This window comes from Oncorhynchus mykiss, chromosome 7 (genome assembly GCF_013265735.2).
Source record: "Oncorhynchus mykiss isolate Arlee chromosome 7, USDA_OmykA_1.1, whole genome shotgun sequence".
Lineage (NCBI taxonomy): Eukaryota > Metazoa > Chordata > Actinopteri > Salmoniformes > Salmonidae > Oncorhynchus > Oncorhynchus mykiss.
Window position 1 is genome coordinate 71,036,226 of NC_048571.1, and position 24,302 is coordinate 71,060,527.

Below are 24,302 nucleotides of genomic sequence, written 5' to 3' on the forward strand. Positions count from 1 at the left end.
GCTTTGGTGACATAATATTTATGATATATGATATAACTAGTACTAGACATGATAACCCCAAGAGTAAACAGTAAAAAGCTAGTTTTATGACAGTGAGTGTTAGCTACCATCTGCTTCCCTTTTCAATAATCAAAATAGTTGATTATGGTATTGTAAAAAAATAAATAGCTAACATAATTGCTAAATTATAATAGCTAAATTATATGTAGCTATAATTATGCAAAAAAGTTGTAACTGAAAAGATAGTTTTTTTTTTCATCTCAATTTACAACTTCATTACAACTGAGCGTTTTGTTCAGTGTTTCATCTAATCCAGTAGGGAGTGATGGATTCCACCAGGGACCCATTCATTCCTTCAGTCTGCAGGATGACGGGTTTCCAGTTTATCATACCAGTGAAATATACGACTTGGAGAAAGGGACATGTCAGATATAGCTACATTGATACTTGATTCCACCATGTCCCTACTTCGCAAACAGAAAATGAAGCAGTTCAACTGAAGGTTGAACCATAGTGAATCCTCGGTTGTTTTAGCAGTTGATCAGGTTTTGAGTTGGCCTAGTTGTGGTTTGTTTGTCTATCGAGTAGAGCATTAGTGGAAACAGTTGCGTAATGGCTGTACTAGTGTTTGTGTTAAAGGCTAATGTCTGGGATGTGTTTACTGTTGTTTGTAGGGCTGTGATGATACAAGTGTCGCAATATTATTTTCCATGACAAAAAATGAAATCACGAAGCAAACTTAATTATTTGGTCCTTTAAAAACCTGCTGTATGTAAAATATTGCGTGCTATAGCTTGAAAAATAAAGAAACGTGACTCTGAATGACAACATAATGATGTTTGTTTCCAACATTAGGGCTGTTTTCCTGAATAAGTTCATTCCACTTCGTGTTTTGTTTCCTTGACATGAGACTAACTACTATCGCGATACTGGTATCGTCCCGGCCCTTCTATCCAGCAGAGCGTTAGTGGAAACAGTTGCGTAATGGCTGTGCTAGTGTTTGAGTTTCTCCCAAACTCTTGTTCCCCCAGTAGATACCAGAGAGAAGCAGCCCACACTGTGGGCCGAAGGGTACTCGGAATACAGAGTAGAAACGATGATGATGATGCCGTTGTGTTATCATCAACTGTCTAGCCTCTGTGTGTGTGGGTTAGTCTTTTCTCTGTTTCTCACATATACTCCCTCACTTTCTTTCCTTCAATCCTATTTCAGTTCATCCCCATCAGTCCACCTTTTACTACCTCTTCAACTCCCACAAACTCTCCAACACTTACTCATTAAATCTCTCTCTTTCTGCCCCCCCCCTCCTTTTCTCTCTCTTCCTCTTTTACCCCTGCTTCCCCCTTTGGGGGGCTTTATGGCAGGGGGTAACACTGTTTGTCTGGAGAGTTGAGTTTCCTTCCTTGTACCCAGTGCATTAATGCTCTGTCTCTCGCTCAGCTCTCTTGGTGGTGAGCTGTTACACACACACACACACACACACACACGTCTGGCTGTGGGGGTCTTTTTAGACTAGCTGGGAGGTAGGCCTAGCTAATGTCAGGGATGTGTTTACCATTGTTTGTAGGGCTGTTACGATATAAGTAGCACTTTTATTTCATGGCAAAAATGGAAACAAGAAGCACAACTCTTTGGTCCATTAAAAACCAGCTGTATATAAGATATTGTGTGCTATAGCTTGAAAAATAAATAAACGTGACTCTGAATGACAACATAATGATGTTTGTTTCCAACATTTTGGCTGTTTTCCTAAAGAAGTCAAATCCGCTTTGTTTTGTTTCCTTACCACTATACTCCCGAGTATCGCGATACTGGTATTGTCTTTGCCCTAGTTGTTTGTGAAAATTTGGTGAAAATTTTCCCGTTGTCAAGCCAGGTAGCAATTAACAAGCAACAGTTGTTTGCCAGCAGAGTCTATAAGCAGGGTTTAAGGGGTCTGTGAATAGCACTCTCTTCAGAAAGTGGGTGGATCTATCCAATTAGATGCTTAATTGCATTACTCAACTTATTATGGGTTTAGTGGTCATGAAGCAAGGTAAGCTACCAGCTCTGGGGTGCATCTCAGTGATATGGGCCCATTGCAGTGGGCAAACAAGCTTATTGGACAAAGCCTTTTTTACTCTATTTGTTTAGTTTAACTTAGTAGTTAATATAACTATAGAGGTTAGCAAGCCAGGGGTCTTCAACCTTTTCTTGCCCAGGGACACCCTCCCAGGCAAACCAGCGACCCAGGAACCCCTTGATGGCAAGGAGAAGTAATCAACATTTTAAGATTAATAGATTTGGTAGACAGTTTTCCATTATTTTGACCTCCCCACATTATAATTGGATGAGGAAGTGTAAATTCTAACATGGCTTATTAGCTAGAAAGGTAACTTAAAACACATTTTCACTAAGAGCAGCTGTTTAGCTAGTTAAACAAAGGTTATCCATGTCTTGGCAAAAATGTACTTCCAAGTCAAGAAAGCTTACCAGCAGCCAGCGGCACTTGCCGCCAGGGTTAGAGTCAATTCTATTTAAATTCAGGAAGTACACTGAAATTCCAATTGTCTTCAATGCTTTTCAATTCGGACAAATTTGAACTGAAGTTGACTTTCTGAATTGATATGGAATTGACCCCAACCCATCTTGTCGCCTATTCGTAGGTGCTTTTTCAAAGCCTATGTCCGATTGTGTAATTGGCTCCAATGTATGTAATTTTCTCAATAATAGGAGTTGAGAAAGAGAACATTAAAAAAAAATGTTATCCTCTTTTCTACGTTAGGTATGTAATAAAAAAGTGTATTGTTGTTGCTAGCAATATTCATAACATTGGGGTGGGTACATTTGTAAAAAAAAAAATAATAATAATAAAACATTTTTTTTTATTTTATAATTGTGGACCCCCGGTTGAATACCCTAGCTATAAGCATCTAGCCACGCTTTTCGTGGAAGCAGAATACAATGCTACAGTTGGCATCTTGGCGTCTGTGATGATCATGTTAAATGATTGTGTCCCTTTAAGAGAGCACAAGAGTTATGGACTAAGGGAGAGAGAACCGGAGGAAGAAAGCCAACCTAAAATGTAAGAGTACAGGGCAGAATGTATATAAACAAGTCCAGGGTTCACATATTCCTCACATTGGATTCCCCTTTTATTACTAAGAACCGCTACAACACAGGGTCATGTTCTGTTTTTTTTCTATAAACAAAAGTCCTCCTCAGCCTATCATTTGATCACGTCTTTGGCATTTGGGTAGTCATTGGTAATATTTAATGTACAATGCATTTTCTGTGATTATTGAAGTGAACAACAGCAGTTTTAGTTGTAGTGGCACCACACCCGACTAGAGCTGTGTGGAGGACGCGTTGTGTGGTTTCACACCTCATCGGTCTGACTAGGCAGTTAGTTACCACTGTGTGAAAGGACACAGACTTGTGGGTTGGCTTGGGTATGTCTGCTGATGTTGATTCATTCGTGCTGCAGTGGGAGGTGCAGCAGGCACTTGTTAGTGCCAATTGGTGATTTAGAAATGTCCTATACAAGTCATTGTAGTTTGTTTATGGTCGGTGTTGTGTGTGTATTTTAGGAGGATGTAGTCAGGGTTGCAAAATTCCAGTAACATTCTCAAAATTCCCCAGTTTTAAGGAAAGTTTTACCATAATTTTGCAACCCTAGGAGAATGTAATGTCAGGACTATAATGGTCTGTCCATGTTCCTTCTAAGTAATTTGCTTTAAATCCTTATAGAGTAACAGTTGGGCTTTGGGCTATATATTACCTTAAAATGTTGAGGTGTGGAGTAATATTTATACAATGTTCTTTCATTGTTTAGAAAACCAGGAGCAAGGCTACCTGTGGTAGCCATAAGCATAGACCTAGTTGAAGTTTATCGGCTAGTATTTTGTATTTCGCAAGGATGTTGCAAGACCTTCCAAAACGTTTGTGTTTTGTGTGGAAGAAGATTAATCTGTCTACATTGACACTAAGCCTGGTTGCTTATGAAAGAAACACACTACAGTCACAAAACTCAGTTACTAGGTCTATATCTGCTGCCTTCAGTCAATCATGACTTGGGGTTAAGTTTCCACCCGGGTGAGTTTAGACTTGTCCACCCACACACAACCTGTCATATTGGTTTGCCCTAGTAGAAGCATGTTTGAAAGGGGTCATTTGGTCTCTTATGACTGTGATAATGGAAACCAGTCCATTCATGCTTTCAGTATACGACAGAAACCCGTAACCTAGATTGCAAATGCACCCATATACGTTATGAATATACACTGCTCAAAAAAATAAAGGGAACACTTAAACAACACAATGTAACTCCAAGTCAATCACACTTCTGTGAAATCAAACTGTCCACTTAGGAAGCAACACTGATTGACAATACATTTCACATGCTGTTGTGCAAATGGAATAGACAACAGGTGAAAATTATAGGCAATTAGCAAGACACCCCCAATAAAGGAGTGGTTCTGCAGGTGGTGACCATAGACCACTTCTCAGTTCCTATGCTTCCTGGCTGATGTTTTGGTCACTTTTGAATGCTTGCGGTTCTTTCACTCTAGTGGTAGCATGAGACGGAGTCTACAACCCACACAAGTGACTCAGGTAGTGCAGCTCATCCAGGATGGCACATCAATGCGAGCTGTGGCAAGAAGGTTTGCTGTGTCTGTCAGCGTAGTGTCCAGAGCATGGAGGCGCTACCAGGAGACAGGCCAGTACATCAGGAGACGTGGAGGAGGCCGTAGGAGGGCAACAACCCAGCAGCAGGACCGCTACCTCCGCCTTTGTGCAAGGAGGAGCACTGCCAGAGCCCTGCAAAATGACCTCCAGCAGGCCACAAATGTGCATGTGTCTGCTCAAACGGTCAGAAACAGACTCCATGAGGGTGGTATGAGGGCCCGACGTCCAAAAGTGGGGGTTGTGCTTACAGCCCAACACCGTGCAGGACGTTTGGCATTTGCCAGAGAACACCAAGATTGGCAAATTCGCCACTGGCGCCCTGTGCTCTTCACAGATGAAAGCAGGTTCACACTGAGCACATGTGACAGAGGTGACAGAGTCTGGAGACGCCGTGGAGAACGTTCTGCTGCCTGCAACATCCTCCAGCATGACCGGTTTGGCGGTGGGTCAGTCATGGTGTGGGGTGGCATTTCTTTGGGCCTCCATGTGCCTCCATGTGCTCGCCAGAGGTAGCCTGACTGCCATAAGGTACCGAGATGAGATCCTCAGACCCCTTGTGAGACCATATGCTGGTGCGGTTGGCCCTGGGTTCCTCCTAATGCAAGACAATGCTAGACCTCATGTGGCTGAAGTGTGTCAGCAGTTCCTGCAAGAGGAAGGCATTGATGGTATGGACTGGCCCGCCCATTCCCCAGACCTGAATCCAATTGAGCACATCTGGGACATCATGTCTCACTCCCTCCACCAACCAGACTGCACCACAGACTGTCCAGAAGTTGGCGGATGCTTTAGTCCAGGTCTGGGAGGAGATCCCTCAGGAGACCATCCGCCACCTCATCAAGAGCATGCCCAGGCTTTGTAGGGAGGTCATACAGGCACGTGGAGGCCACACACACTACTGAGCCTCATTTTGACTTGTTTTAAGGACATTACATCAAAGTTGGATCAGCCTGTAGTGTGGTTTTCCACTTTAATTTTGAGTGTGACTCCAAATCCAGACCTCCATGGGTTGATAAATTTGATTTCCATTGATAATTTTTGTGTGATTTTGATGTCAGCATATTCAACTATGTAAAGAAAAAAGTATTTAATAAGAATATTTAATTCATTCTGATCTAGGATGTGTTATTTTAGTGTTCCCTTTATTTTTTGAGCAGTGTAGAATGTGTAGACTTGACTGATGTATAACATTGTGGTGGCATTCATATCTTTGGGGTAAGAGATAGTAAGAACAGGCAGAATTCATCTAGGTCAGTTGAAGAGCTAATAGTTGATGAGCTCCATAGAATCTACCTACGCCATGTTCCCCTCCTTTTAAGACTCCTTCTGGTCTTTCACAATGTGTGTTTACCACTGATCTGTGTCGGAGGGGAAAGGTTGTCCCATTCAGTGTGTTTTAGTGGATACGGAGGGAGGAGCAGCAGTTAATCTGCCCTGTTTCACATGAGAGGAGAGATTTGGGGGGGGGCAGGGTGGAGAGAAGGGACTGGGGTTGGGAGCATGAGAGGACTCAGGAAATTCACAATTCACAACATCAATCACCCACGCAGAGTTCCACAAACAGGGACCAGACAGAGAGAGACCTGTTGGAATACTGGTACAATTCAACCCTACTGCCCTTCCTCGAAGCAATCACAGATCTCTGAGAGCAATATTGGTGAAAGTAATTGGGTGGAATCTTCGGCAATTGATTGGCTCTATTGTAATGCTGAGCGATTAGTGCTTTGAGGTCGGTTCAATTAGGAAAAACAATATCACTTTTACATTTTTATTAATTGCACCATGTATTATGTGGGTTGAATGCTGTAACAACACAAAACAAACAAGTAATACAATTCCCATGATGGTAGTGACTCCATTACTACTTATTAACCATAATTTATTTACATTACTTTACTTTGATCAAATATTTCAGTTGTGTATATTACATTTGTTTTATTTGATGAATTTATCATTTTTTCCCCAAGTCATCTCATCTGTATAGATCTGCTTCCTATGTTGTCTTGACAAAATCACTATTTCAGTAGTTCTTCAGGGTAAATAAGGCATAGTTTTATGACCGCTGAATACTAACTATCAATCACTTAGATCATGTATTTTCAGGTAGAGATGCCTTGCGAAGCAACTGCTCTCTATCCATCTCGATGGCACATTGTTCTCTCTTTTACTTAGCAGGTGTAATTTGATAACAAGATGGCTCTGACAGACATGGTCACCCTGTTCCTATCTCCTAGCCAACTTGGCAGTATTTTGTTTATTTTATTTTTAAAAAATCTTACCTTATTTGTTCAGAACATTTATTGCATTATTACCTACAGCCGAAAATAACTTAATGTTACCAAACTCAACTGTTAATCTTTTCCAGTGATGAAGACATGGATGTCTCATGGTATGGTGGGGTATACAAAATTCAAAAGGCACTCGGAACATCTGAGCAATCTCTTTGCAGGTGCATGGCAACAGTTGAACAAGATGAAGGAGAAAGGAAACCGCACACTGCTCTTGATAGGATCACTGATCTTTAATAAGCTTACGTATCGGCCTCACGGCCTTCGCTTTTATGAATAAAAAAAAATTGGTGGGGTATACAAAATGGGTCCACTTTGAGCACCTCTTATCTTCTGAATGTTTTGGCATATACAAATATGTATGGAAAGTTTTTTTCAACTCAAAAGTGATTGAAATCAAACGGAACGACCCTCTAGCCAGTAGATTAGCTCTGGATTAGCTCCCCCCATTTTCGCCTAAAATAACATATCCAAATCTAACTGCCTGTAGCTCAGGCCCTGAAGCAAGGATATGCTTATTCTTGGTACCATTTGAAAGGATACACTTTGAAGTTTGTGGAAATGTGAAAGGAATGCAGGAGAATATAACACAATAGATCTGGTAGAAGATGATGTACCATCTTTGAAATGCAAGAGAGCGGCCATAATGTATTATTCCAGCTAGAGGTCGACCGATTAATCGGAATGGCCGATTTAATTAGGGCCGATTTTCAAGTTTTCATAACAATCGGAAAAATCTATTTTTGGGCGCCGATTTTTGCCGATTTCTTTATAAATGTATTTATTTAAAAAAATAAAAGATTTACCTTTTATTTAACTAAGCAAGTCAGTTAAGAACACAGTCTTATTATCAATGACGGCCTAGGAATGGTGGGTTAACTGCCTTGTTCAGGGGCAGATCGACGGATCCAATCTTGCAACCTTACAGTTAACTAGTCCAACGCTCTAACCACCTGCCTCTCATTGCACTCCGCGAGGAGCCTGCCTGTTACGCGAATGCAGTAGAAGCCAAGGTAAGTTGCTAACTAGCATGAAACTTATCTTATAAAAAACAATCAATCCATCATAATCACTAGTTAACTACACATGGTTGATGATATTACTCGTTATCTAGCGTGCCCTGCGTTGCATATAATCGATGCGGTGCGCATCGTTGCTCCAATGTGTACCTAACCATAAACATCAATGCTTTTCTTAAAATCAATACACAGAAGTATATATTTTTTAACCTGCATATTTAGCTAAAAGAAATCCAGGTTAGCAGGCAATATTAACCAGGTGAAATTGTGTCATTTCTCATTCATTGCACGCAGAGTCAGGGTATATGCAACAGTTTGGGCAGCCTGGCTCATTGCGAGCTAATTTGCCAGAACTTTATGTAATTATGACGTAACATTGAAGGTTGTGCAAAGTAACAAGAATATTTAGACATAGGGATGCCACCCGTCAGATAAAATACAGAACGGTTTCGTATTTCACTGAAATAATAAACGTTTTGTTTTCGAAATGATGATAGTTTCCGGATTCGACCATATTAATGACCTAAGGCTCGTACTTCTGTGTGTTTATTATATTATAATTAAGTCTATGATTTGATAGAGCAGTCTGACTGAGCGATGATAGGCAGCAGCAGGCTCATAAGCATTCATTCAAACAGCACTTTCGTGCGTTTTGCCAGCAGCTCTTCGCAAGCACAGCGCTGTTTATGACTTCAAGCCTATCAGCCTGATGGGTGGTGTAACCGATGTGAAATGGCTAGCTAGTTAGCTGGGTGTGCGCTAATAGCGTTTCAAACGTCACTCGCTCTGAGACTTGGAGTAGTTATTCCCCTTGCTCTGCAAGGGCCACTTTGTTATGGTCACATTTTTTGGGGCAGATCTCACTCTTTCATCCTTAATCAAACACACACACACACACACATTAAGAGTAAACATGGTTTCTTATTCAACAACAATGAAGCCTTCAATGCTTAACAAAATACCAAAAATGTGACTCGAATGATTATCACGCAGTAACATTTCATCAAGTTCATGACAATGAACTTCTAAAAACAAGATTAAATTGATGCATTATGATCAATGTTAAAAACAGTGTTAAGAATCATTGTAATAATAAATGAATAGTAGTTAACGAAATACAATAATTCAACCTTCAAACATTAAAATATAAAATACAAAGTGTTTTTCTACATTACAATGTTGAGAAAAAGTTACATGTTTCTTTGTTTTTAAAAGAGACTGCAATCTTCATTGCGTGGACAAGTTTTTCTGATCCTAATATTAAAACATCAACTTATGTGATTTAAGTTTCTACAGAACATTGCAAGATTAAAATTGAGAGTTAAGTTTAATTTTTTATGACATTTTTTATTTCACCTTTATTTAACCAGGTAGGCTAGTTGAGAACAAGTTCTCATTTGTAACTGCGACCTGGCCAAGATAAAGCAAAGCAGTGTGACACAGACAACAACACAGAGTTACACATGGAGTAAACAATAAACAAGCCAATGACACAGTAGATAAAATAAAGTCTATAGACAGTGTGTGCAGAAGGCATGAGGAGGTAGGCAATAAATAGGTGATAAGAGCGAATAATTACAATTTAGCAGATTACACTGGAGTGATAAATGAGCAGATGATGATGTGCAAGTAGAGATACTGGTGTGCAAAAGAGCAGAAAAGTAAATAAAATAAAAACAGTATAGGGATGAGGTAGATAGATTGGGTGGGCTATTTACAGATGGACTATGTACAGCTGCAGCGATCGGTTAGCTGCTCAGATAGTTGATGTTTAAAGTTGGTGAGGAACAGCAAGATTGTGCAAACAATTCATGGGATTCAAACATTGAACACAAAGAAATTATCACTTTGTAGCAAAAGTTGTAACACGAACTCATTGAAGTTGACAATCAAACTTGCATTCTTAGAACAGTGTTTTTGATGTTGTTTAACTAGTGTGACAAGAAAGCAGCCCGGTTTGTGTCAGATAACCGAGATGCTCTTGCGCTGAAGGGCTTGGGCTCACTGATCATTGACTTCACATCTCCTTCATAGTAGAAGGTTATGTCTGGCACATAGGGCCAGACAAAAACATTCCTCACTCCATGCTGCTGCATACAAGTGATTTGCACTTTCTCCCCAATCACCTTCAGTACCTGGCCTACAAAGGGGTGGTCTTTTGTAGCTGACATTGACAAAACTGCCTAGATTTTTAGCAAGGGTTGACTTGGTTGAAGCTTCATCTTGCTGTTCCTCAGTAATGGTGTTCTCCTGATGGTGTTCTTCATTGAAGTTCACTTCCACAGCACTGAAACAGGTGTTGCAGATGTTTAGTCTGCTACAGAAGGAAGACACTTCAGTGTTTTATTTTCCCTGACACTGTGGAGGTGACCTGGTGCAACTTTATGGTTCCTTTGACTCCAGCAAAGTTGTTTGGCACAGCTTCATTGTGCTTTGTGACATCTGTAATCCAAAAGAACTTGATGCTCGATCCACTCTTCGAGTAGTTCGAATAACTCCTTGGGAATCTGCACATCCTCCCCCGTTGCATGTATTTGTCTGCACAATGTGTGTCAGCCCCACCCATACCATCTGGTGCCCCCTTCCCGTAACCCTTTTCAGAGAAGTTCCAGGTGATTTGTTTGAATTCGTAAATATATGGCTGAGTGTTCTTCTTGTTTCTGTATTGGGTGACAGGACCATCACTCTTCATGTGGAATGTCGTGATTTGTGGATTCTGTTCTTGACATCTCTTAGGACAGGCTCCAGGTGAGCCCATACTGCTCTCTCATCATGTCTAAGGGAGTCAAATATGGTGGCGTAGGACTGGGTTTCCTCTGATGTGTACACAACACTTGTATGGATCGTAGCCTGCTGTCTACTCCCCCCAAAGTGGAATGCCTGAATTTCTGTGGCCAATTTGAAGAGTCAACAGTAATCTGTGTTCTGACGATAAAGCATTTGCTTGATAAAGGCATCGGCAAATTGACTCTGATTTAATATAGATAGATAGGACAGTAGTTATTTACGTAAACTTCTTTTCAGTATTAGCTGCTTGATGTGCTATACTATAAAACCCCAAAAACTGACAAAACACATCATACAAAACTTGTTTTTTTACATACAAGGAGATAATATGGTGTATTTGTGTGTACAAAATATATATATATAACTTACTACAAAGACAGACAAACATATTGACATCATTCAGTACAACCGTTGAATTTCTGGTAACTCCGAATGATCCTTTTGGTTACACCGTATGACTTTTCTCACATAAACATGTTTTAGAGGCAACTGCTTATGGACGCATGTGAACACTTCACTTTAACATTAAGTATGTATCTTGAGTATCGAAATAAAATATAAGCTTTTCAGATAATTCAACATTTTATTTTGTTTTTAGCGGTCGCACCGAATGATCAGATTTTTTTGGCTGACACCTGACAGGAAGTGGAAATGTAAATTTATCAATAATTTACGAGAGACTCGCTAACCTTTTCTTAACCGAAGGTTATCTCACAGGCATCTTCGTGATGTCGCACCCTGTCACATGAGTACCATCATGTGATTTGATCCAAAATAGCGACTTAATGTCGGTCATGAAGGTTGTTTATCCAGACATAAGTATTTAAAACCTTTCAGCCTAAACTGTCTTACCCATACAGACGTATAGTGTAATAGACCCTTAAAAAATCATGCCAGAATAATTGTTTGACAGTTTAGTTATGATTTGAGATATCACTTTTTTAACCTTTAGATCACTGAAAGTGACCTTTTTCCCCCCTCACATTTAACCACGAAATATTTTAGGACTATAGTTACATACTATCAAAATAAAGTTGCACACTACATGTATAAGGCTTACCGGATATCCTACCTAAAAACATTGACCCCTAGTGGTCTGATTAATGACTTTGATCTCATGCCCTTCTTATGAACACATTTTTCCTTTATAAACAAGTCTTATACATTTATATTTTCTTTCTACATCTTATTAGCATACACATATGCCCCCTCTTAATGATGCTCATTATACATTAAGGTTGAACCAAAATATTGCATGTAACAAATATGAAAGGAAATATGGAATTATTATGTGAATTTGAATGAAACAATAATGTATGTTGATGCTAATATGATGTACAATATTCCATTATGTTTCTATAAGATAACAATAGCGTAATAAATTTAATATGCCATATACTATTTTTTTTAACAGTTTCACTAGTTAATTATAATTAACTTAATCATTATGACACACCCCTCACTATTGTCATTGGTTGCACTAATGGCAAAGTTTGTCTACATAACCTTGTTCAAGTATTCATGACATTACCCTGAGGATGGCACAGTGATGCTGAAACGTTGGTAAATACCCATTCAATTGCTGGGAGTTTATACATGTAGTGTGCGACTTTCTTTATTTTGATAGTTTATTCGGCGTTAGTCAGGACCAAACAAGAAACGTCCTCTCACTGTCAACTGCGTTTATTTTTAGCAGACTTAACATGTGTAAATATTTGTATGAACATAACAAGATTCAACAGATGACATGAACTGAACAAGTTCCACAGACATGTGACGAACAGAAATTGAATAATGTGTCCCTGAACAAAGGGGGAGGGGTCAAAATCAAAAGTAACAGTCAGTATCTGGTGTGGCCACCAACTGCATTAAGTACTGCAGTGCATCTCCTCCTCATGGATTGCACCAGATTTGCCAGTTCTTGCTGTGAGATGTTACCCCACTCTTCCACCATGGCACCTGCAAGTTCCCGGACATTCCCTCCGATCCAACAGGTCCCAGACGTACTCAATGGGATTGAGATCTGGGCTCTTCGCTGGCCATGGCAGAACACTGACATTCCTGTCTTGCAGGAAATCACGCACAGAACGAGCAGTATGGCTGGTGGCATTGTCATGCTGGAGGGTCATGTCAGGATGAGCCTCCAGGAAGGGTACCACATGAGGGAGGAGGATGTCTTCCCTGTAACGCACAGCGTTGAGATTGCCTGCAATGACGACAAGCTCAGTCCGACGATGCTGTGACACACCGCCCCAGACCATGACGGACCCGCCACCTCCAGATCAATCCCGCTCCAGAGTACAGCCTCGGTGTAACACTCATTCCTTCAACGATAAACGCGAATCCAACCATCACCCCTGGTGAGACAAAACTGCGACTCGTCAGTGAAGAGCACTTTTTGCCAGTCCTGTCTGGTCCAGCGATGGTGGGTTTGTGCCCATAGGCGACGCTGTTGCCGGGGATGTCTGGTGGTGAGGACCTGCCTTACAACATGCCTACAAGCACTCAGTCCAGCCTCTCTCAGCCTATTGCAGTCTGAGCACTGATGGAGGGATTGTGTATTCCTGGTGCAACTCGGGAAGTTGTTGTTGCCTTCCTGTACCTGTCCTGCATGTGTGGTGTTCAGATGTATCGCTCCTGTGCAGGTATTGTAACACGTGGTCTGCCACTGCGAGGACCATCAGCTGTCCATCCTGTCTCCCTGTAGTACTGTCTTAGGTGTCTCACAGTACAGACATTGTAATTTATTGCCCTGGCCACATCTGCAGTCCTCATGCCTCTTTGCAGCATGCTTAAGGCACATTCACACAGATGAGCAGGGACCCTGGGCATCTTTCTTTTGGTGTTTTTCAGTGTCAGTAGAAAGGCCTCTTTGGTGTCCTAAGTTTTCATAACTGTGACCTTATAATTGCCTACAAGTCTCTGAACGTAAGCTATTAGATTACAATTACAATGAAGATTACAATGAAGATCTGTGAAGTTATTTGGATTTTTACGACTTATCTTTGAAAGACAGGGTCCTGAAAAAGGGACGTTTCTTTTTTTGCTGAGTTTATATATATCACATTTTACGTAAGGATTCAGACCCTTTACTCAGTACTTTGTTGAAGCACCTTTGACAGTGATTACAGCATCGAGTATTCTTGGGTATGACTCTACAAGCTTGGCACACCTGTATTTGGGGAGATACTCCCATTATTCTCTGCAGATCCTCTCAACCTCTGTCAGGATGGATGGGGAGCGTCACTGCACAGCTATTTTCAGGTCCATCCAGAGATGTTCGATCAGGTTCAAGTCCGGGCTCTGGCTGGTCCACTCAGGGACGTTCAGAGACTTGTCCCGAAGCCACTCCTGCGTTGTCTTAGCTGTGTGCTTAGGATCGTTGTCCTGTTGGAATGTGAACCTTCGCCCCAGTCTGAGGTCCTGAGCCCTCTGGAGCAATCTGCCATCTGTCAATGATGAATTTACGGTGGTGGGGTGTTGGACTGATCTTGTTGATCGTGTACATACCCTCTACAAACTGACTAAATGATGAAAACGATGCTGGTAGCAGAATTGAATACAGCGGAGAGTTCCTACTACAATGCAACTCAAACACAAACGTGCTGGATATCCCAATGATCCATCTAATCCCCGATTTTCATTTGGGTTTGTAATCCACTCGCAGACAAACATGGAAAACGCAGGGCAATCACACACAGACTTAAAAAATGTAAGAACAAACTTACCCACCACCTTGCTGATCAGTGCCCAGTCACTAAGGGGGAAAGCGGATGAGCTGTCAGCGAATCTGCTCCTCCAACACGAATACTGGGAGGCCTGTTTGCTGGCTATACTGAGACTTGGCTGGATGACAGAGTCCCGGACAGGGAAGTGGAGCCGGCCACTCTGGTCAGAGCGGACTGTGATCTGACAGTCACAGGGAAACATCACGGTGGGGGCGTCTGCCTGCTTGTCAGGGACCAGTGGTGTAAATGGATCTTGGTAAGAGAGAGATTCTGTACCCCCGACATTGAACTGCTTTCTGTGTCACTGCGACCCTACTATTTGCCCCGAGAGTTCCCCCAATTGTTTGTTACCGTTGTGTACATTCAACCGAAAGCTAATCTAACAAAGGTGTCAGAGAATATATAATCCGTCACAGAAAATGGAATCCATCTCCCCGTTGCATCCACATTTATTTTAGGGGATTTTAACAACTGTACTTTGCACGAAGTCCTGCACACATACCACCAGTATGTGAAATGTCACACTAAGAAAAATAAGGGGGGGGGGGGGGGGCTGGTTTTGTGGTTGTTGGACTTCCTGAGCCAACGGTCACAGCGGGTCAAAATGGGCCCCCACATGTCGGACATACGCCACACCAACAAAGGCTCTCCTCAGGGATGTGTTGTACTAGTTTCCATCCTGACAGACACCTTAAGTTGATGACACTGCCTTGATCAGCCTGTTGCATGATGACGAGGAACATCGTGACCCCGTCCTAGATGACTTTGTAGAGTGGTGTGACGAATCACACTTGGTCCTCAATACCAATAAGACTAAAGAGACGTGCATAGACTTCAGGAAGCATACAACACCTACCACTGCAACATCAACCAGAGGTTAGAATATAGAGATTGCAGAGCTATAAAAAATATCTAGGTGTCCTCTTGGACAATAAGCTTCTGTGGAGTTAATGTACAGATCTGATCTACAAAAATAGTCTATTGTAATTGTACTATACTGACTCTGTTTTACAAATCTTTCATTGAGTGTTTAACTGTTTGTATTGTCTGTTGGTTTGGCAATTCCACTGTCAGCCAGAGAAATATGCAGAGAAGGATCTTCACCACAGCAAGCAAGGTACTTGGAGTCAAGCAGACAGGCCTGGATGAGATCTTTAAGGTCAGGGCCCTACGCAAGGCTCACAAAATCCTTTTAGACCCAAGCCCCCGTTGTACCCGGACTTTGAACTTCTCCCCTCTGGGCGCAGGTATAGGGCACTGAGGCTATCCGGAACATATCCCAATCCACGTGATCGAAGCAATCTTGAAGCATGGAACCCGATTGGTCGGACCAGCGTTGAACAGACCTGAGCACGGGCGTTTCCTGTTTTAGTTTCTGTCTATATGCAGGGAGCAACAAAATGGAGTCGCGGTCAGATTTGCCAAAAGGAGGGCAGGGGGAGGGCTTTGTATGCATTGTGGAAGTTAGGGATCCTTGTTTTCAGATGAGCTTTTTTCAAACAATAAATGCAGCCTCAGGATATATGGTTTCCAGTTTACACAGAGTCCAGTGAAGTTCTTTCAGGGCCGCTGAGATGTCTGCTTGGGGGGGATATACACTGCTGTGATTTAGAATTGAAGCGAATTCTCTTGGTAGATAATGTTGTCGGCATTTGATTGTAAGGAATTCTTGGTCAGGTGACCAAAAGGCCTTGAGTTCCTGTATGTTGTTATGATTACACCACAAATCATTAATCATAAGGCATACACCCCCGCCCTTCTTCTTACCAGAGAGATGTTTGTTTCTGTTGGTGCGATGCGTGAAGAAACCGGGTGGCTGTACCGACTCTGATAACATATCCTGAGTGAGCCATGTTTCGGTGACACAAAGAACGTTACAATCTCTGATGTCTCTCTGGAAGGCAGCCCTTGCTCGGATTTCATCTACCTTGTTGTCAAGAGACTGGACATTGGCGAGTAGTATACTCGTGAGAGATGCGCTCCGTCTGCCCCTTCTGCGGCGCCTTTTGTTTTGGTTCGGCTACTGGGATTAAATCCATTGTCCCGGGTGGTGGTCCAAACAGAGGATCCGCTTCGGGAAAGTCGTATTCCTGGTCGTGATGTTGGTAAAGTTGACGTTGCTCTTATATCCAATAGTTCTTCCCGGCTGTATATAATAAGACTTAAGATTTCCTGGGGTAACAATGTAAGAAATAATACATAGGAAACTATGCAGTATTTTATTTTTCTAAGAATGCGACGTGACCATCCTCTGTCGGCGCGATGCTGCTTGGTTTTCTCAAGCATGGTGGTGGCTGCATCATGTTATGGGTATGCTAGTCATCGCCATGGACTAGTGTAAAAATATGTAAATAAAAAAACGGAATGAAGTTAAGTACAGGCAAAATCCTAGAGGAAACCTGGTTCAGTCTGCTTTCCAACCGACACTCGGAGACAAATTCACCTTTCACCAAGACAATGACTTAAAACACAAGGACGAATATTACCAAGATGACATTGAATGTTCCTGAGTGGCCGAGTTAGTTTTGACTTAAATCGGCTTGAAAATCTATGGCAAGACTTTAAAATGGTTGTCTATCGATGATCAACAATCAACTTGATAAAGCTTGAAGAATAAAAAAATAAATAATAATTGATTCTAACATGTATTGACTCAGGGGTGTGAATACTAAGATAAGATAAGATATTTCTGTTTTAATTTTCAATTTAGCAAACATTTCTAAAAACATGTTTTCACTTTGTCATTTTGTGGGAAAGGTGATACCTACAGTTGAAGTCGGAAGTTTACATACACCTTAGCCAAATACATTTAAACTAAGTTTTTCACAATTCCTGACATTTAATCCTAGTAAAAATTCCCTTAGGTCAGTTAGGATCACCACTTTATTTTAAGAATGTCAAATGTCAGAATAATAGTAGAGAGAGTGATTTTATTTAATCTTTCATTTCTTTCATCACATTCCCAGTGGGTCACAAGTTTACATACACTCAATTAGTATTTGGTAGCATTGCCTTTAAATTGTGTAACTTGGGTCAAGTGTTTTGGGTAGCCTTCCACAAGCTTCCCACAATAAGTTGGGTTAATTTTGGCCCATTCCCCCTACAGAGCTGGTGTAACTGAGTCAGGTTTGTAAGGCCTCCTTGCTCGCACACCCTTTTTCAGTTCTGCTCAGAAATACTCTATAGGATTGAGGTCATGGCTTTGTGATGGCCACTCCAATACCTTGACTTTATTGTCCTTAAGCCATTTTGCCACAACTTTGGAAGTATGCTTGGGGCATTGTCCATTTGGAAGACCCATTTGCGACCAAGCTTTAACTTCCTGACTAATGTCTTGATGATGCTTCAATATATCCGCATAATTTTCCTGCCTCATTATGCCATCCATTTTATGAAGTGCACCAGTTCCTCCTGCAGCAAAGCACCCCCACAACATGAAACTGCAACCCCTGTGCTTCACAGTTGGGATGGTGTTCTTCGGCTTGCAAGCATCCCCCTTTTTCCTCCAAACATAACAATGGTAATTATGGCAAGATAGTTATATTTTTGTTTCATCAGACCAGAGGACATTTCTCCAAAGAGTATGATCTTTGTCCCCATGTGCAGTTGCAAACCCGTCTCAGAACGCGTCTCCTTCCTGAGTGGTATGATGGCTGCGTGGTCCCATGGTGTTTATACTTGCGTACTATTGTTTGTACAGATGAACGTGGTACCTTCAGGCATTTGGAAATTGCTCCCAAGGAAGAACCAGACTTGTGGAGGTCTACAATTGTTTTTCTGAGATCTTGTCTGATTTCTTTAGATTTTCCCATGATGTCAAGCAAAGAGGCACTGAGTTTGAAGGTAGGCCTTGAAATACTTCCACATGTACACCTCCAATTGACTCAAATTATGTCAATTAGCCTATCAGAAGCTTCTAAAGCCATGACATCAATTTCTGGAATTTTCAGAAGCTGTTTAAAGCACAGTCAACTTGGTGTATGTAAACTTCTGACCCACTGGAATTGTGATACAGTGAATTACAAGTTAAATCTGCCTGTAAACAATTGTTGTAAAATTGACTTGTGTCATGCACAAAGTAGATGTCCTAACCCACTTGCCAAAACTATAGTTTGTTAACAATAAATTTGTGGAGGGGTTGAGAAACAGGTTTTAATGACTCCAACCTAAGTGTATGTAAACTTCCGCCTTCAACTGTAGTCAGTCGCACAACTGAATGCATTCAACTGAAATGTCTACCCCGTTTAACCGAACCCCTCTGAATCAGAGCGGTGCGGGGGGCTGCCTTAATCAACATCCACACCATGTGCAACAGGGTAACAGTTGTTGTTGGGGGTGATTCAAACCAGCAACCTTTCAGTTACTGGCCCAGCGCTTTTAACTGCTGCATTCAGGCTGTAATGCAACAAATGTAATGCAACAAAATGTGTCAAGGAAAATGAATACTTTCTGAAGGCACTATCTCCTAATAATATTGCAAGTTTGATGACTTGTGATTGGATAACAACAAGCTACATGCGCCACTCTCATGGAAAGCAAGAGCACCAGCTGCATAAATTATAAAACATTTCTCTCTCTGCAGGAAGTGCAATGTAGACCATCTGCATTGTGAATTCACATGGAATTTTTCTTATTTTAAGTTAACGGCTTTAAACTGTATAACTGATCAATGCAGGTTATTTAATGGTAAACAAAATCAAATCCTATGAAATTACGTCAAACTGGAGGAGTTACTGGCTAGGTACAAGTGGCTAGCTTAACTAACGAACTAGCTACATCGGTCGCGGCGCACATGACCAGAATGGCACATCCCATTTCTGTTAGAAAATTGAGAAAGAGGAGGAGTTGGACTGTTTTGTGCCCAAAATCGACCTTTTAAGAACAATTTTCCATTTGTCACATTCCTAGTCTATGGTATTCTCTCTTCCCTCTTTTAAACTCACCAGACAAAGACTTGGTGATCCCCCATGAAATCAGCCCTATAGCCTGTTCATATGAACCCTATTTCCACTTGGCAAATGCACACACACACACTCACTCACCCACATGAACAGCGACCCAAGGCCAGTGGGGGAAAGTCCATGGCTGTTCAGCAGGAAGTACGGAATGTGGGAAAAGGTCAGTGGTGCTAGCTGATCCGCAGAGCGTCCCTACACACACACAAACAGAGAGCGTCTTCAGCTCAGGGCTCTCCCGTCCAAACAACAAGAGTCTGTTGAAAAACACCAGTCTTGCCTACCCCAGGGCTCACATGTGCTGGGGCTTGGAGGCTAGCCCACTCACTGTGTGTGCATGTGTTTCTCTCTGAACAACAAGGCCTACACATTAATGCCAATGGGTTAGCTTATTGTTTCTCTCGCTACTCTTTTTATCTCCCCCTTTTCTATCTTCTCTCTGTTAGTGATTAGTTGATAGAATTTCAGTGATTTAGAGTAATTTCTTAACAGCTGGCTCTCCTCAGCAACAAAATAACTCCAGGCCTGCATCAAAAACCTCTAACCTGGCCCATATGCTATGTTTCTGTGGGGACGCTGTTTCTGTCTCTCTGGGTTGGAGGTGTGCTGGTTAAGGCTTTCTCAGCTGCACAGGGATCTGTTGAATGAGACCAGATCAAAGTCTCTGTTATTACAAGTGTTTCCAGAAGAGACTGCCGGTTCCATGTTCAAGGAATGATTTATTCCCAATCGGTGGTGTGTCATGAGGATAGGGTTGCAGCCAATCAGAGCTGCTATCACAGAATACAGTGACTGTCCAATCTAAATTTATTTTACAAAGTTAGACATCCAATCAGATCCATGAAACGCTTCACCCCAGTTAAAACAACACATTGAGAGACAATGAAAGCATTGTCTCTCAATGTGTTGTTTTAACTGGGGTGAAGCGTTTCATGGATCTGATTGGATGTCTAACTTTGTAAAATAAATTTAGATTGGACAGTCACTGTATTCTGTGATAGCAGCTCTGATTGGCTGCAACCCTATCCTCATGACACACCACCGATTGGGAATAAATCATTCCTCTGTAAAAGATCTGTACTAACTGGCTGTTCCCCTCCTCCCCAGCAGGGCGGCGAAGGTGTTGCCATGACCGAGGGCGGCTGAGAGTCAGGGGAGAAGCTACGCAGCACCATGGAGGGCACCAGGGCCGCCGTCTTAGCGCCGGTCAAAAGCAAAGCCCCTCGACGGGATCGGAGGCGGCGTGTCGGGGCTTTGGTAAGGAAAGGGGGAGTCTGCCAGAGCGGGACCACCTCCCCACATGGGGAGTACACCTCGGGGGGAGTGATGGGGCTGGAGTCCTCCTTGGAGGTGCTGAAACCATCCCTGCTGTCGAAGGGGCTGAGAGAGAGAGTGGGGGAGAAGGAGGGGGCGCGAGGAGCAGAGGTGTCACCTGTGAGGGAGGAGGGCCTTGGCTCCTGGGACATGAAGTCTCATGACGAAGAGGTTGTGCAGCAGGAGCAAGAGGATCAGCAGGAGAAGGGGAGTAGTAACAGCCACAGCACCTCCAATATGGACAGCCCTGCCCTCTCCAGTAGCTGCACAGGTGAGACACACAAATCAAATCAAATGTATTTATATAGCCCTTCGTACATCAGCTGATATCTCAAAGTGCTGTACAGAAACCCAGCCTAAAACCCCAAACAGCAAGCAATGCAGGTGTAGAAGCACGGTGGCTAGGAAAAACTCCCTAGAAAGGCCAAAACCTAGGAAGAAACCTAGAGAGGAACCAGGCTATGTGGGGTGGCCAGTCCTCTTCTGGCTGTGCCGGGTGGAGATTATAACAGAACATGGCCAAGATGTTCAAATGTTCATAAATGACCAGCATGGTCCAATAATAATAAGGCAGAACAGTTGAAACTGGAGCAGCAGCACGGCCAGGTGGACTGGGGACAGCAAGGAGTCATCATGTCAGGTAGTCCTGAGGCATGGTCCTAGGGCTCAGGTCCTCCGAGAGAGAGAGAGAAAGAAAGAGAGAATTAGTGAGAGCACACTTAAATTCACACAGGACACCGAATAGGACAGGAGAAGTACTCCAGATATAACAAACTGACCCTAGCCCCCCGACACATAAACTACTGCAGCATAAATACTGGAGGCTGAGACAGGAGGGGTCAAGAGACACTGTGGCCCCATCCGAGGACACCCCCGGACAGGGCCAAACAGGAAGGATATAACCCCACCCACTTTGCCAAAGCACAGGCCCCACACCACTAGAGGGATATCTTCAACCACCAACTTACCATCCTGAGACACACACACTCACAAGACCTGGGTTCAAATATTATTTCAAGTTTCTCAATTACTTTCACACACATTTCATAGAAAGTATTCAGATATTTATTATTTGAATATTGGCATGTATTTGAAAATACTAAAATACACTTACTCAAATACACTCCCACTCCCATGAAAATAGTATTTGAAATATGTATTTGAAAATACTTTCAAATAGTAGGCTATTTATAGGAAATTATTTAAATACTTTCAAATACTTCCAATTAGGGCTGTGACGGTCCTGGAATGTTGTATTACGGTTATTGGCCAGCCACATGACCAACGTCACCGTTATAATCGTTGGAATGTTTTTTTATTATTATTATTTTTTAGATTCACAGTTTCCCCTCTCCTCTGCTCCTGACTGCATGTGCTGCTGCTGCTGCAGGGAGGGGAGGTGTTGCCCAGGCTTGTTTACTACAACACCTTACTTGTTTCAGCGAGGAGCAACAAAGTTTCATCACATTCTAAAGAGTCCATGTTACTGCGGAAACGGACTCAAGCATGCAAATTCCAGGTCCTTCCATCTTCAGTTAGCTGGTCGTTCCACACAACAACAAACGGTTTTGATGTTTTTGGTGTGTTTTATACGATATTTATACAGTATTTGTGCTAGCCCTACTTCCAATAGAAGTAGTTGATTCAGGCCACATTATTTGAAAATACTCAAATAGATAGAAAAAATTGTTGATGATTAGTGAGATGTGGCCCACCTTGTGTGCTACATCTGTTTTGATTGTGGTTGTTCCTGTAGCATAAACACAGCATCACCTTTTACTCTATTTATTCTCACAAAGTAAAGTCCCTGTGATGTTTACCTTTAGACATAGCGCCTATAACCCAGTCCCCTCGTGTGACTTCCGGCGCCGACAGAGATGGCCGCCTCGCTTCGCGTTCCTAGGAAACTATGCAGTTTTTTGTTTTTTTACGTGTTATTTCTTACATTGGTACCCCAGGTCATCTTAGGTTTCATTACATACAGTCGAGAAGAACTACTGAATATAAGAGCAGCGTCAACTCACCATCAGTACGACCAAGAATATGACTTTCGCGAAGCGGATCCTGTGTTCTGCCTTTCACCCAGGACAACGGAATGGATCCCAGCCGGCGACCCAAAAAAACGACTTCGTAAAAGGGGGAAACGAAGCGGTCTTCTGGTCAGGCTCCGGAGACAGGCACATCGCGCGCCACTCCCTAGCATTCTACTCGCCAATGTCCAGTCTCTTGACAACAAGGTTGATGAAATCCGAGCAAGGGTAGCATTCCAGAGGGACATCAGAGACTGTAACGTTCTTTGCTTCACGGAAACATGGCTCACTGGAGAGACGCTATCGGAGTTGGTGCAGCCAGCTGGTTTCTCCACGCATCGCGCCGACAGAAACAAACATCTTTCTGGTAAGAAGAGGGGCGGGGGCGTATGCTTCATGGTTAACGAGACGTGGTGTGGCCACAACAACATACAGGAACTCAAGTCCTTCTGTTCACCTGATTTAGAATTCCTCACAATCAAATGTCGACCGCATTATCTACCAAGGGAATTCTCTTAGATTATAATCACAGCCGTATATATTCCCCCCCAAGCAGACACATCGATGGCTCTGAACAAACTTTATTTGACTCTTTGCAAACTGGAATCCATATATCCTGTGGCTGCATTCATTGTAGCTGGGGATTTTAACAAGGCTAATCTGAAAACAAGACTCACTAAATTGTATCAGCATATCGATTGCGCAACCAGGGCTGGAAAAACCTTGGATCATTGCTATTCTAACTTCCGCAACGCATATAAGGCCCTGCCCCGCCCTCCTTTCGGAAAAGCTGACCACGATTCCATTTTGTTGATCCCTGCCTACAGACACCATAGTGTTAACAGCAGAGGGAACACCCCCCTATCCACATCGATGGAACAGTAGTGGAGAGGGTAGTAAGTTTTAAGTTCCTCGGCGTACACATCACGGACAAACTGAATTGGTCCACCCACACAAATAGCATCGTAAAGAAGGCGCAGCAGCGCCTCTTCAACCTCAGGAGGCTGAAGAAATTTGGCTTGTCACCAAAAGCACTCACAAACTTCTACAGATGCACAATCGAGAGCATCCTGTCGGGCTGTATCACCGCCTGGTACGGCAACTGCTCCGCCCACAACCGTAAGGCTCTCCAGAGGGTAGTGAGGTCTGCACAATGCATCACCGGGGGCAAACTACCTGCCCTCCAGGACACCTACACCACCCGATGTCACAGGAAGGCCATAAAGATCATCAAGGACAACAACCACCCGAGCCACTGCCTGTTCACCCCGCTATCATCCAGAAGGCAAGGTCAGTGCAGGTGCATCAAAGCTGGGACCGAGAGACTGAAAAACAGCTTCTATCTCAAGGCCATCAGACTGTTAAACAGCCACCACTAACATTGAGTGGCTGCTGCCAACACACTGACTCAACTCCAGCCACTTTAATAATGGGAATTGATGGGAAATGATGTAAAATATATCACTAGCCACTTTAAACAATGCTACCTAATATAATGTTTACATACCCTACA

At 42.6% G+C, this 24,302-nt stretch overlaps 1 protein-coding gene across 2 annotated transcripts in view; it reads left to right on the forward strand.

The window, feature by feature from the left end:
* Positions 1–24,302, forward strand: part of pparb (peroxisome proliferator-activated receptor beta) — a 44,389-nt gene that overhangs the window by 945 nt on the left and 19,142 nt on the right. Inside the window, exon 2 of one of the 2 annotated variants that reach the window (XM_021608229.2) lies at positions 20,553–21,030. In XM_021608229.2, the coding sequence (XP_021463904.2) occupies positions 20,619–21,030 (412 nt within the window). In that variant the 5' untranslated portion in view covers positions 20,553–20,618. 2 annotated transcript variants of the gene reach the window in all.